The sequence below is a fragment of the Ailuropoda melanoleuca genome, chromosome 11, assembly GCF_002007445.2.
Source record: "Ailuropoda melanoleuca isolate Jingjing chromosome 11, ASM200744v2, whole genome shotgun sequence".
In the NCBI taxonomy this organism is placed as follows: Eukaryota; Metazoa; Chordata; class Mammalia; order Carnivora; family Ursidae; genus Ailuropoda; species Ailuropoda melanoleuca.
Genome location: NC_048228.1, coordinates 99,961,764 through 99,976,535, shown reverse-complemented (window position 1 = coordinate 99,976,535; position 14,772 = coordinate 99,961,764). Strand labels below are relative to the sequence as shown.

At 38.3% G+C, this 14,772-nt stretch overlaps 1 protein-coding gene across 1 annotated transcript in view; it reads right to left on the bottom strand.

Moving 5' to 3' along the window:
- LOC117804326 overlaps positions 1-14,772 on the bottom strand; it is a 113,128-nt gene that overhangs the window by 74,224 nt on the left and 24,132 nt on the right. The window contains exon 3 of the mRNA XM_034670967.1: positions 12,857-12,996. Coding sequence (XP_034526858.1) covers positions 12,857-12,996 — 140 coding nt within the window. The remainder of the gene's footprint in view (positions 1-12,856; positions 12,997-14,772) is intronic.

The window sequence follows — 14,772 nt, the reverse complement described above, 5'->3', positions numbered from 1 at the left end:
ACAATGTACAAACTCTTGAAAATGTAAATGATATCATAACCTGTTTAAAGTCCTCCAATGGCTTACCAACACGTTCAGAATCAAATCCAAATTCCTTCCCAAGACCCAGAGTCCTGCCTTATCTGGCCTCTAACCCTCTCTCTGACCTTCTCTACTGGCACTCTGATCATCCCAGTCCCAGCCATGCTTCCTTCTTTCTGTAAATTGCATGTTCCTTTCCACATGAAGCCCCTTGCCATAGTTCCTTCTACACCTGGACAACTTTTTTCCCCAGAATCTTCTTATCATGCGAGCCTTTTCAGATATGGCAGCCTCAAAGGACTTCCCTTGACCAAGTGATCTGAAGGACCCACCCAGACATTCTTGATCATATCACCCTGTTATAATTCTCTCCACAGCACTAACCACAATCCGATCTTTCACTGTATGTTTATGTTGTGGTTTTCCTTCACTGCATCTTCTTCATCCCCCATTCTCTTCCCAGAACATAAATTCTGTGAGTGCAAAGGCCATGTTATACCCCCAGCACCAAGAACTGTGCCTGGCACATACAGGGTGTATTAGTTTATTACCACTGCATAACAGATTACTGTCATTTTAGTACCTTAAGCCAACACACCATTTATTACTTCACAGTCCTGCAGGTCAGGCGTCCAGGCTCAGGGTGGTCAATTTCTACAACCTGGTCAGGCCATTAAAAGCTGAAATCAGGGGCGCCTGGGTGGCACAGTGGTTAAGCGTCTACCTTCGGCTCAGGGCGTGATCCCAGCGTTATGGGATCGAGCCCCACATCAGGCTCCTCTGCTGTGAGCCTGCTTCTTCCTCTCCCACTCCCCCTGCTGTGTTCCCTCTCTCGCTGGCTGTCTCTGTCTCTGTCAAATAAATAAATAAAATCTTTAAAAAAAAAAAAAAGCTGAAATCAAGGTGTCAGCCAGTCTGAGTTACTTTCTGGGTACTCTGGAGAAGAATCTTCCTCCAAGTTCATTCAGACCGTTGGCAAAATCCAGCTCCATGAGGCTGTCAGACTGAGGTCTTCATTCCCCTGCTGTCAACCAGGGGCCATCCTTAGCTCCTAGAGGCTAACCACATTCTTTACCATGCAGCCTCTTCCATCTTTCAGCGAGCAACTGCATGTTCCACCCTTTCTGTGCTTTGACTATCTGACTTCCTCTTCTATAACCAGCTGGAAAACTCTGTTTTCAAAGGAGTCACATGATTCAATGAGGCCTACGTGGATAATCTCCAGATCTTAAGGTCAACTTGCCAGGTAATATAACCCAATTACAGGAGCAAAATCTATCATATTTATAGTCCTGGGGATTATTTGAAACATGTACACCCGGGGCAGGGAATTTTGGCACCCATTTTAGAAATCTCCCTACTGCAAGGGGTATTCCACAAACATGTGCTGAATGAAAATACTGAATGACAGATGTGCTCATCTAAAATCATAAATAACTTCACTAATGTCAACACTGAAGTAATTAGGATTCATAAAGAGGTCCCTGTGACATCATGGAAAGGTTAAACTGGGTATGACTGCCATAGTGAAGACAGGCCAACAAGGCAAGGCTAGTTTTTATTTACAGTTTGGGGCTCAGAAAGATAGACTCTAGTCAGCTGGTAAAGTTTAAAAAGACGGAAGCAAATACAAGTAAAGAAAAACGGTAAGATAATTGATAAGGGTTGGTTTCCATATGATTCAGCTACTTACCAGCTCCGACTTTGGGCAATTTATTCGACATGTCCAGTTCAGGTTTTTTCTTTCTAAAATGGGCAGCACTTTGACAGGTGGCCCAGAGGTTTAAATTATTAGAAGCATGTACATTACCTAGTACATTTTCCAGAGAAGAACACTGTCTTGCTAATTAACCCCCAGTAGTCTAGAGCAGTTAGCTGTTTAGAATGACAATTCACAGACTTGCTTCATGGAGGCAAGGTTTTTCAGTCAAGCTGCACAATAAGAGAGAGGGCAGGGGCATGTTCTAATGTCAGAAAGTTAGTCGAAATTCTTGAAAATCTTCTTGGAAATCGGCAATTGCCACATTGAAGACTTTCTTTCTTAGCAAATTTAGTGCAGCCAGTTTCCTTCTAGTGTTGGAGAAATTCATTTCTTTAACTGGGTATCATGCAAGGTAATTAACCAAAATTTGGAGGATATATTGAAGATAGAGGGAGAAAGAGGCAAGCCAAGAAACAGACTCGTAACAGTAGAGAACAAACTTGACAGTTACCAGAGGGGAGGTGGGTGGGGTGTTGGGTTAAATTGATGATGGGGATGAAACAGTGCACTCGTTGTGATGAGCACCAGGTGTTGTATGTAAGTGTGGAATCACTATATTGTACACCTGTAGCTAATATCACACTGTATGTTAACTAACTGGAATTTAAATAAAACCTTTAAAAAATACTTATCTTCAAATACTGCAATCTCAGCACAGCAAAGGACTCCTACCATAAGAGACAACATAGTGCAGTGGAAGTTAATTCCAGCTGTTACAATAGTTCTGTGACATTGGACAAGTTTATATAATCTCTCTGTACCTCAGTGTTCTCATCTGCAGAATGGAAATAATAATTCACCACAGGGCTGATGTGAGGACGAAATGATTCGGTATGTGTAAAATGCTTGGAACTATGCCTGGCATGATATAAATGCTACAAAATCTTTATTGAGCAAAAATTCCCCCCCTTTTTTATGAACTAGTGTATCAATTCAGGCTCTTTGAGAGACAGGCACCAAGAATGGACACAAGAGGTTTACTGGGAGAAACACCTGTAGGATAAAGGAAAAGGGAGCAGAGGTGAACAGGGAGAACATTCAGATCATGACACAAGTCAGACACCTGTGAAAGGAGAGAGGGAAGGAAGGAGGATTGACTGGGAAGAGCCTCAGATCACTGTCTGATTCTCAAAGTCTCAGCCAGGCCAGTGGGGGAGTCCACAAGCAAACACTGCCTGTTGGAAGAATCCTATGTCAGGCAGGAAAGGCCTGGCTCTAGTGCCCCAGCCATGCTCAGATGTCAGCTAGGAGGAATCTAAGGCAAGCATGGCCTTGGCACTGTCAGATGGGAACACTCCAACAGCTGTTATCAGCTGAGCTCCCCACAGCAGGTTCTCTTCAAGGGAGATCTGGGTGGTATACCCTGGACTGCATTTATATGAGCGAAATGCACATATGATGCAATGTCTGCTGAGCAATTTTTGGTTAGGCCATCACTTAAAGAACACTGCTGAGAGGCTGACACTGTACTGGGCAGCTGGCAGGCATTACCGCACACCTTTATGCTCCTGAGGGACCAAGCCAGGAGGAAGAAGCTGAGGCTAGTGTGGCCCTCTTGTGGGATCCATCGATAGGGAAAGTTGATGTATTGCTAGTTGAATGTGTCTGAAAACTAACACACCGAACCCTTACTGGATTAAGCGTTCGCTGAGCATGGGCTCCAGTGGTGAGCAAACTCCTTCTGTGTGAAGGCAAATTCAGGCGTAATAGGGATGCATGTGTATGTGCATATGGGTATGTGTGTAGGGGGTGTGTGTGTACGTATTACTTAGAGGCCGTGTTTCCTTCACTCAAAAGAAAAATAGCTGTGTTAGTTTCCACCAAAAAAATAACTATTCTTGTAACTTTAATTACCTACCCACTTTATTGAATAGGAGATTTTCATTAAGAACATTGGCGTTGCTTTTTAGCCACCAAAATTATAATATTGGGACTTCTTTGATAAGCATCAATAATATGGTGACTTTCAAATTTTTCCCTCTTGAAATGAGCTCGCAGACCACATTCCAAAGTTTAGCATCCCCCGCTGGCCCTCGACCTGTGCACAGACGACAGTGATGTTCTAAATACCTTGCTCTGCGAGGGCAAAGGGGCATAGAACACAGAGACTCAGAGCCAAACTTGAGAGGACATAGCCTATTGGGCAAAACAGAAAAGGACAAAGAGCTATGAGAGGTCTTTGGGGGTGCTTTGGGAATTCAGAGAAATTAGCCATGATTATGGGAACAGTAGTGATTAGCTGAGACCTCCAGACAGCCAACTCTGCCTTGACAGGCTGCTGCACACAGCTGACACCCAGCTTTTTCCTCATCTTACTCCAAACCTTGGCTTTTGCTTAACCTTGGCTCTCCCAGCACAGATGCGTTCAGTGTGATCCTTGATACCCCCAGTCCCTGAGTGATGCTATCATTCATTCATTCATCCATCCATCCATCCATCCATCCATCCTTAATCAAGTACATGATTAGGCAGAGAATTCATTTAGATCACAGTTTGACCTCACATCAGTTCCCTTACACAATATCTGTTCTGTAATATTAATTTGCAATATAAGCCACCCAAATCACTTAGAAAATGAATGAAAAGATAAAGAAGGTAAATTCCAGTAATTATAAATGATCTGTTTTCTCAGCTATATTTTGCAGAGATGGCATCACAAGCTTGAAAGAGCATGACCTTGGTGTCAGAATCTCAGCATTACTGTGGATGACCTGGACAACTTTCTGAACCTCATTTTCCCTCTCACAATCTGAAAAGTAGAGATAGCAACAGCTATCTTGCAAAGTGTTATATATGCAAAGGGCAATGTACAGTGATTGGATTAGAGTAAAATCAAATGTGGAAAATAAATGTATGTATCTGCAAAAAAGGAATTTTGTTTGTCTTTTTAAAGATTTTATTTATTTATTTGTCAGATAGAGAGACAGCAGGCACAAGCAGAGGGAGCAACAGGCAGAGGGAGAAGCAGGCTCCTGCTGAGTAAGGAGCCCCATGCAGGACTCAATCCCAGGACCCTGGGATCATGACCTGAGCTAAATGCAGACACTTAACCAACTGAGTGACCCAGGCATCCTGGGAATTTTGATTTTTAAAAATAATCTGGAGGTAGGACAAGCCTTCCTAAACAAGTCAAAAAAATCAAAAATCATAAAGGAAAAGTATAATAGATTTGAATACATGCAAATTATTAACCTCTATATGATAACATATACATGAACAAAATTCTTAAAAAGTATATAACAGAATAGGAAAAAATAATTGCAACGTACATAACTAACAAAGATCGATAGCTATAGTATTTAATGAATTCCTTCAAATTAATAAGAAAAATACAACCCCACAGAAAAATGACCAACAATTTTATATGAACAATTCACAGAAGAATTACAAATAGCCAATCAAGATCTGACAACATTCTCAACTTAGCTTATTCTTAAGGAACACAGATTTAAATAATGAGGTGATATCATTGTCTTCACCCACCACACTGACAAGAAATCTCCAATATTGATAACATACCTTATCAATCTTATATCTTATATGATAACATATCATATCTATTTTATAGGTAAATAAATGGGTACTTTTACATGTTGCTACATATGAGATATTATGAGTCAAGGTACTGTTCAGCAGACTTCATTATTATGACTCTTGGCTCTAAATATGGTGGAAAGCCAGCTTGAACTAACTTGAACAAACAAAAAAGGAAATTATTATTATAATCATTAAAAAGAAATTGTGATATTTCAATCTCAGTGCTGCTCATGTAGTTTGAGATCTCTGGAAACAGGCACTCAGGCACCATTTGGACTCATCCCTTCTGATCCTCTCTGCATGTTGGCTTCAGATTTCTCTTTCTAGTGTCAACTGGCTTTCTCCATTTGGTGAAAAACGTGACAACCAGCAAATTCTGAATTTTATGTCTTATGGCTTCAACCAACAGAAAATGACTAATTCAAGTTTCAGGTTCAAGGAAGGGACTTACTGGCCCTGATTAGAACCACTGGCCACACCTGGACCAATCATTGGTAACCTGAGAGATGGGATTCCAGGACTGGCCCAACTTGAGTCTGGGCCCACTCCTGATGCAATGCTCTGCAGAATATGATTACATTCAACTTGACACCTCCCACCAGAAGGATAAGAGAAGGCATAATTCCTAAAAGAGGAGAATGCTAGTCCCAAAAAATACATATATGCTAGCCAGGTGTAAAAGTGGTCAAAATAAACAGGCATAAAATATCTTTTTAAATTAATTAGGCAATTAAAAGATGAATTAGTAGTTGATCAGAAGAAGTGTTTAGCACTATCTATCAACACTAAACACATATAACCTTATGCCCCCTTGTTCTACTTCTTGTCATTTACCCTAAAAAATTAACATTTATACACAAAAGGAGGTTCATTAAATTATTAACTTATTCAACAAATATTTTGTGCATACCAGTGCCTGTACCGTTTTAAGAGCTAAAATAATAGTAGTAAAAGAGAGAAAAGTTTCTGCATTTATACTTGAGTGGGGAACACTGATGATAAGCAAATGACTGGCACATTCCAATTATTATTAAGCATTCTGTCCAATTTCCATTTCTAGACTTCACAATCTCACAATATAAATGTCCTTCCAATTTATGCTCAGGAAGTTTTCATTATCTTCAAAGCTCCATTTGTGATACCACATATGCTTGCAATTGAAAATGGTATCAGGTTATGTCTAATTTTTTTGGAATTGTACACTTTACAAAGAGCTTTCACATTTACTATCATTTCTCTCATGTACCAACACTGTGACTTAGGTAGAGGCAGGCATTATTATTATTATTTTGATCAGCATTGAATCTCCAGAGCCAAGCAAAATGAAAAGCATAAAGCAGGCACTAAATAAGAGTTTGCTGGAGGAATCAAAATTAAGAGGCACAGCTAAGGACACAGAGCCACATAGGTCACATAGCAAGTCATCTGACCTAGAACTGCTAATTGCAATTCTTGGATTTTTCCAGCCACACGTTGTTTGCAATTTCTAGAATCATCTAATCATAAGATTTTATACTTCCATTATACTAAGTAGCTGCCATTCCTTCTCAGTTTAAGGACCTTGGAGTTTTGCTTTTTTGTTCTGAAATAAATCGATATTTTGTTGATGGTCATCAATTCATAAAACATGAACTTCTCTCAGAAAACCTGGGAACCAATAACAACTAGAGTTCACAGTAAGGGATATAGAAAGTAATGTTGGTAATGCTGGTAACACTCAGATCTGAGCCTCCCAAAAAACCTAAGACTCATGTTTTCATTTTAAACATACATGTGTGACTTGGACAAGTCACTACCTCTCTATGAAATGGGGTGATTATTCTAATTGAATGCTGATCCCTTCTGACTCTGAAACATGATGATGCATCAACTTTTTCAGCCACGCCTGCTGAATAATTGTGGACATCAAGGGTGGTGTTTTAGTTAACTCTGAAAGGCAGGGACACACATTGCAAAACAAAGTCATTTCAGGCAGTTCTGTGAGCAACTGAGTGTGTTAGGCTCCACAAGTTGCAAACTTACCACAAAGGACAAGAATTAATTCTTTTACATGATAAAATGAGTCAACAGAGGAGAATTTGTTTGAGCCCACCATCCTTTGTAGAGAAGACTCAGAAGTTAGGACATGACTTAGCAGATGCCTAGGTAAAAGCAACAGATGTGCACAACAGAAAAGGTAAATCTGTTCTTAGTCACCTTGTACTAAAGATCTGCTGACTGAACCAAACCTTAAACAGGATAAAACACCATTAGTTACATCCTTCCAGATTGCAAACACACAGAGCCCCTCACCTAATTTCATGACAGCCTTCTGCAGTGGAAAACGAATGAGTTTTGGAATATCAAAAAAATCCTGGTTGCAAATTCCAGCCTTTGCCCTTGAGTAAGCCATTTAATCTACCTAAACCTCAAGTTTCTAGTCTATGAAATTGTGATAAAAATATTAACTTTCCAAGATTTTTAGTCACCGATGCATTTAAGCCCCTAGTTGAATCCTGACAGCAAGCAGACGCTGAGTAAGCATATGGATGTATCACAGTGCGTACACCTATTCCATTCTACTCACCTTTTAGGAGATACCTGAGTTGTGTCCAGTTTTGCCTATTTATAAATAAAGCTTCTTTGAACATTCATATACAGGCTTTTTGCATGAACATAAGTTTTCATTCCCCTGAGATAAATGTCCCAGAGTGGATTACACAGTTGTTCCATGTTTAGGTTATAAAGAACTTGCTAAAGTGTTCTCAAGAGTGGCTGTACAATTACCAGCATTTGGCATTGTCACTATTTTTTAATTTGAGCCATTCTGATACTTGTGCAGTGATATCTCATCGTGGTTTAAGCTTGCATTTCCCTACTACTAACGATGTTGTACAATTTCCATGTGCTTATTTTCCATCTGTTTATCCTCTTTGGTGAAGTGTCTATTCATAACTTTTGCCTATTTTCTAACCAGGTTGTTTCTTTGCTGTTGAGTTTTGAGAATTCTTTATATAGTCTAGATATTAGTCCTTTGTCAGATAGGTGGTTTGCAAATATTTTCTCCCGGTCTGTATCTTATCTTTTCATCCCCTCAATAATGTCATTCCCACAGCAAAATTTCTAACTTTGCTATCCTAGTGCCTTTGCCTTTCCCTGTAAATTTTAGAATAATATGATCTACAAAAAACATTACTGAGATTTTGATAGGAATTTCATTAAATTGGTGTATCAGGGGAGAATTGACATTTTTACTATACTGATTCTTCCAATCCATGAACATGGCATTCCTCTTCATTTATTTAGATCTTCTTTGATTTCTTTCATCAGTATTTTGTCCTATACACATGCATGACCTGTACACACGTTTTATTTACACCTAACTATTTAATTTTGTAAGCAACTGCAAATGGTATTATATTTTAATTTTGGTGTCTGTGTGTCCATTGCTAGTTTATAAAAATCTGAGGCAGTTCAACGAGGATATAAAGCAGCTTAAGAGAATCCCAAACTCCTCCCTCAGACACAGCAAATCTACAGTTACACGCAACAAATCTCTTTGAGAAAAGCCTGAAAACCAGCTGAAACAATCCTCCACAGGGAAGGACACAAAGACCACATCTAGAGGGGTAGGAGAGGCCGAGACAACATCGCCAAAAACCCCACCTCCGCCACCGGCAATGCACAGTCGGGCGGAGTCCCCACAGCTGTCCCACATCAGGCACCCAACTCCTGGGATCTAGCCCGGAAAGAGGAGCCACCAAAACATCTGGCTTCAAAAACCAACAGGGCTTGCATGCAGGAGAAACACAGGGCTGTAGGGAATGGAGATTCCACTTGGAGAGCTCGCGTGCTGACTCATTCACTCGTGACGCGCGCAAAAGCAGCATTTAAAAAGCGCCTAGACCACATCAGAACGAGATTCTTGTGCTAACCTTAACGCAGCTGTCGGCAGCAGAAGCCTGTTGGGATTCTCTCTGGGGATGGTGGCCCCGGCAGGCACATTCTGGGCATTTCCCCTCTACCTTGCAGGAGCCAGTGTGGGCGGCAGCCATCTTCACACTCTCCCTGCTGACTAGCCGGATTGACCGTCTTGCGTATCCCCACCCCTCCTGCTGGAGCCTGACCCCTGACCCTGGGCAGCATGACCCCGCCCCACTCCACCCCCACTCCTCCCCCCCGACTCCTCCGCACTGTTCCTGTGGGCTCCTAGTGTAGAAGATGCAATATCATTCAAATGTCCACGTGATCCATAATACTTTACAGATTCAATGCAATTCCTATCAGAATTCCAATTGCATTTTTCACGTAAATAGAACAAATTGAAAATTGACATGGAACCACAAAAGATCACACAACTCAATAACAAAAAATAACCCCATTAAAAATGGGCAGAGAATCTGAATAGACATTTTTCCAAAGAAGACATGATGTTCAACATCACTTACAGTCAGGAAAATGCAAATCAAAACCACAGTGAGATGACACTTCACACCTGTCAGAATGACTAGAATCAAAAAGACAAGAAATAACAAGTGTTGGTGAGGATGTGGCAGAAAGAGAGTTCTGCGCACTGTTGGTGGGAATGTAAATTGGTGTAGCTACTATGGGAAGCAGTACCGACGTTCTACAAAAAATTAAAAATAGAAATACCACATGTCCAGCCATTCCACTGCTGGATATTTATCCAAAGAAAATAAAAACACTAATTCAAAAAGATATATGTATCCCTATAATCCCTGCAGCATTATTTGCAATAACCAATATATGGAAACAATCTAAGTGTCCATTGATAGATAAATTTATAAAGAAGATATGGTGTACACACACACACACACACACACCCCAACACATACACATATAAACAACGGAATACTACTCAGCCATAAAAAAGAATGAAATCTTGCCATTTGCGACAACATGATAGAACTTGAGGATATTATGCTAAATGAAATAGGTCTGATGGAGAAAGGCAAATACGGTATGATTTCATTTATATGTGGGATCTAAAAATCAAAACAAATGAAAAAACCAAACTCATAGATACAGAGGACAGGTTGATGGTGGCCAAAGGGGACAGAGGTTGGAGGGGAATGAGAAGTACAAACTTTCAGTTAGAAAATAAGTAAGTCATGGGGATGTAATGTACAGCATGATGCCTATAATCAATAATATTGTATTGCATATTTGGAATTTATAAGAGTAGATCTTGAAATCTCATCACAAGAAAAAAAATTTTTTATAACTTTGTAGGAGGACAGAGGATAAGCCTTATTGTGATGATCACTTCACAATGCATACAAACATAGGATCATTATGTTATACTCCTGAAACTAAGACAGCGTTGTATGTCAATTATACATCAAATAAATAAATAAGTAAATAAATAAATAGAAAAACAATTAGTTGCTGTATGGTTATCTTGTATCCTATCATCGTTCTGAACTTTTAAGTTCTTCAAGAGGTTTTAAGGGGTTTCAGGTTTTATTATTTGCTTTTTGTAGATGTCTTAAAATTTTCTATGTAGGCAATCATATCATCCACGAATGACAAATTTATTTTTTCCTTCCTGATCTGTGTGCCTTTTATTTCTTTTCTTATTTGCACCAGCTAGAACTTCAGTATTATATTGATTAAATGTGATGAGAGCTAACACCCATCACTTTTTCCCAATTTTAAAGCGAAATATTCAGTTATTCACCACTAAATATAATGGTAACTGTAGCTATTTTGTAGGTTCTTTTAATCAAGTTGAGAAAGTCCTCTAGTATACCGACTTTTCTGAAAAAATTTTTAATCATGAACAGGCAATGAGTTTTGTAAAATGCTTTTTCTACATTGGTTGGCAAGATCATCTAATTTTTCTTCCTTACCTGTTAATATAGTGAATTTCACTGATTGTTTTTTCAATATTAAATAAGTCTTGTATTCTTGGATAAATATCCTTTGATCATGAAGCATAATTCCTCATATATATTGCTTAACTCTATTTTTAATATATATTAAATATTTTATTAAATAACTTTTGTATATTTTATTATTTTGTTGAATATATTTTGTTAAAGATGTTGTTAAAGATTTAATATTTTTTTAAAGATTTTTATGTTTATGTTCATTAGAGATATTCATCTATAGTTTTCTTTTTCTGTACTGTCTCTTTTGAGTTTTCATTTCAGAGTTAATATTAGCTTCAGAAAATGAATAGGGAAGTGTTACCCTCTAATTTTTTTTCAGGAAGAGGTTCTGTAGCACAGATTTATTTTTAAATATTTATTTATTTATTTTACAGACAGAGGGAGAAAGAATCCCAAGCAGACTCCGCGGGGCTTGATCCCGCAACCCCAAGATCATGACCCGAGCTGAAACCAAGAATCGGAACGTCAACCAATTGCACCACCCAGGCATCCCTAGAATGTATTTTAATTATTCTTCAAGTGTATGGTAGAATAATCCAGTGAAACCATCCCAGCCTGAAGATTTCTTTTTTGACAGTTTTTAAATTAACAATTCAATTTCTTTAAGTGTCGTTGGGCTATTCAAATTCTCTCTCTTATTAGATTAATTGTGATGGTTTGTGGTTTTTGAGCAATTGGTACATTCTATGTAAACTGGCAAATTTTTCTGTGTGGAGTGATTCGCTTATTATCTTTTATATTCCTGCAGGATCTATAGTAATATCCTCTGATCCATTCTTTATATGGGTAATCTGAATCTCCTTTCTGTTTTTGTCAAGCTTGCTAGTGGCTTGCCAATTTTACTGATCCTTTGTAAGGGCCAGTTTTTTGTTCATTGATTTTCTCTACTTTTCTGTTTTCAATTTTATTAGTTTCTGCTTTCATCATTATCATTTTCTTCCCTCTATTCACTTTGGGTTTATTTCTCTCATCCTTTAATTTCTTGATGTGAGAGCTTAGATTATGAATTTGAAATTTGTCCTATGTTCTAATGTAAGCAGTTAGCATTATAAATTTTCCTCTCTGCACTATTTTAGCTGCACTTCACAAATTTTGATATATTTTACTTTCATTTTCTTTCAGTTCAATATGTTTCTTAAAGATTGATTTGTTTGAAAGAAAGAGAAAGTGTGTGAGTGGGGGCAGGGTCAGAGGGAGAGAATCTCAAGTTGGCTTCCCTCTGAGTGTGGAGCCGTATGTGGGGCCCGATCTCACAACTCTGAGATCATGACCTGAGTCTAAAGAAATCAACAGTCAGATGCTTAGCCAACTGAGCTAGGTGCTCCATCAGGGTTTTGTTTTGTTTTGTTTTGTTTTTTAATTTCCCTTGAGAATTCCTCTTTGACTAATGGGTAATTTAAAAGTGTATTGTCTAATTGTTAAGTGGAGATTTTCCTGTTGCTTTTCAGTTAATGATTTCTTGTTTGATTCCATGTGGCCAGAGAACATGTTCTGAATAATTCTTATTCTCATAAATTTGCTGTGGTTTGTTTTATGGCCCAGCATATGGTTCATAACTTAGTATATGTCTCATGGGGTGCTTGAAAAGAACATGTACTCTGTTGTTGGGTGCTGTGGTTTGTTAATGTATATTTGATCTTACCGGTTGATGGTGCGGAGTTCTTCTATGTCAATAATTTTCTGTCTAGCCATTCTGTCAGTTGTTGAGAGAGGAGTGTTAAAGTCTCCAAGTATGATTATGGATTTTTCGATTTCTTTGTTCAGTTCTATGAGTTTTGTTTCCTGTAAAATAATTGTTGATATGTTAGGACTTAGGTTTGCCATTTAATTCCATCTTTTGTTTGTTCTGTTTTTCATTTCTGTTTTCTTTTCTTGCCTTCCTATGGGCTACTGAAACACTTTCAGAACTCAATTTTGATTTATCTATGGTGTCTTTGAGTATATCTTTTTGCACAGTTTTATAGTGGCTCCTGTACGTGATAGATATAGAATTTATCACAATTTACTGGTGTCAACATTTTACCAGTTAGAATGAAGTATAGAAACTTTACTCCTTTTATGTCTCTTTACCCTACTATACTCAAAATATAATTGCCTTAAATGTTTCCTCTACATACATTTAGCACCATATCAGACAGTATTACTATTTTTGTTACAACCATCAAACATAATTTAGACAAAGACACCCTTATATGTGCTTATCACATTCCTTCTGCTTTTCCTGATGTTCCAAGATTCTTTTTGTTTAAAGAACTTCCTTTACTCACATTCTTTTAGAGTAGTTCGCCTAGTGACAGATTCCTTTATCTTAGAATATCTCCCTTTTATTCCTGAAGGATATTCTTACAGATCTAGAATTCTGGATTAGTAGTTCTTTTCTTTCAGCAGTTAAAAAATGTCATGCCATTTTCTTCTGGCCTCTGTGAATTCAAATGAGGAATGTACTGTCCTGTGGTGTTTCTTGTATAGTTAAGGTGTTATCTCTCTCACTGCTTTAGGAGTTTTTCTTCAACTTTTAGATGTATGACCATAATGTGTCTTGGTGTGGATTTTTTCTTAGTTCGTTCTGTTTGGAGTTCACTCAGCTTCTTCAGTCTATAGGGTTTATGCCTTTTGCCAAACTTGGGAAGCTGCTATTTCTTCAAACACTTTCCATTCTCAGCCTCTTTCTCCTCTCTTTGCAGTACTCTGGTAACACAGATATTAGGTCTCTTGTTTTTGTTATATAGGTTCCCAAGTCTCTGATCACTTTTAGTTTAGTATATCTTCTCTCTGTGTTAAGATTGAGTAGGTTCTATTTTCTTCCTTTGGATTTGCTGATTCTTTCCTCTGATCCCTCCATTCAGCTTTTGAGTCCATCCACTGAGTTTTTTACTTTGGTTACTGTATTTTGAAGTTTTATAGTTTAGGTTTCTTTATAGCTTCTGTTTCTTTGCTGAGACTTTCATTTTTTAATTTGTTTCAAACATGTTTATAATTGCTCATTGAAGCATTTTTATGATGGCTGCTTTAATATTTCATCAGCTGAACAGAAGGGACAGAAAAAAGAATTTGTAAACTGGAAGAAAGAACAATACACATTTACCAATCTGAACAACAAAGAGAATAAACTGAGAAAAGAAACAGACAGACACTCAGGGACCTGTGTGACTATAATAAATGTTCTAACATTTGTATCACCAAAATATGGAAGACAGAAAAGAAAAGAAAGCTGAAAGAAATAATATCTGAAGACTTCCCAAATTCTAATATCTCTGTCATCTTGTTGTTAGCACTCATTCATTGATGTTGAGATTTTCCTGGTTCTTGGTAGTATAAGTTATTTTCAGCTGGAACCTAGACATTCTTAGTATTCTGCTAAGAAACTCCAGATTTTACTTCAGCTTTCTATTTTTGTGAGCTTTCTGTGGTACTGTTCTGGTAGAGGAAGTGGGGGTGTTGCCTCAGTACTGCCAGGTTGAGATAGACTAGGGCCTCACTTGGCCTCTGTTGACACCTGAGGACAGGGCAGGAGGCTCCATGATACTACTGGGAGGAAGTGGGATATCCAACTGGGAA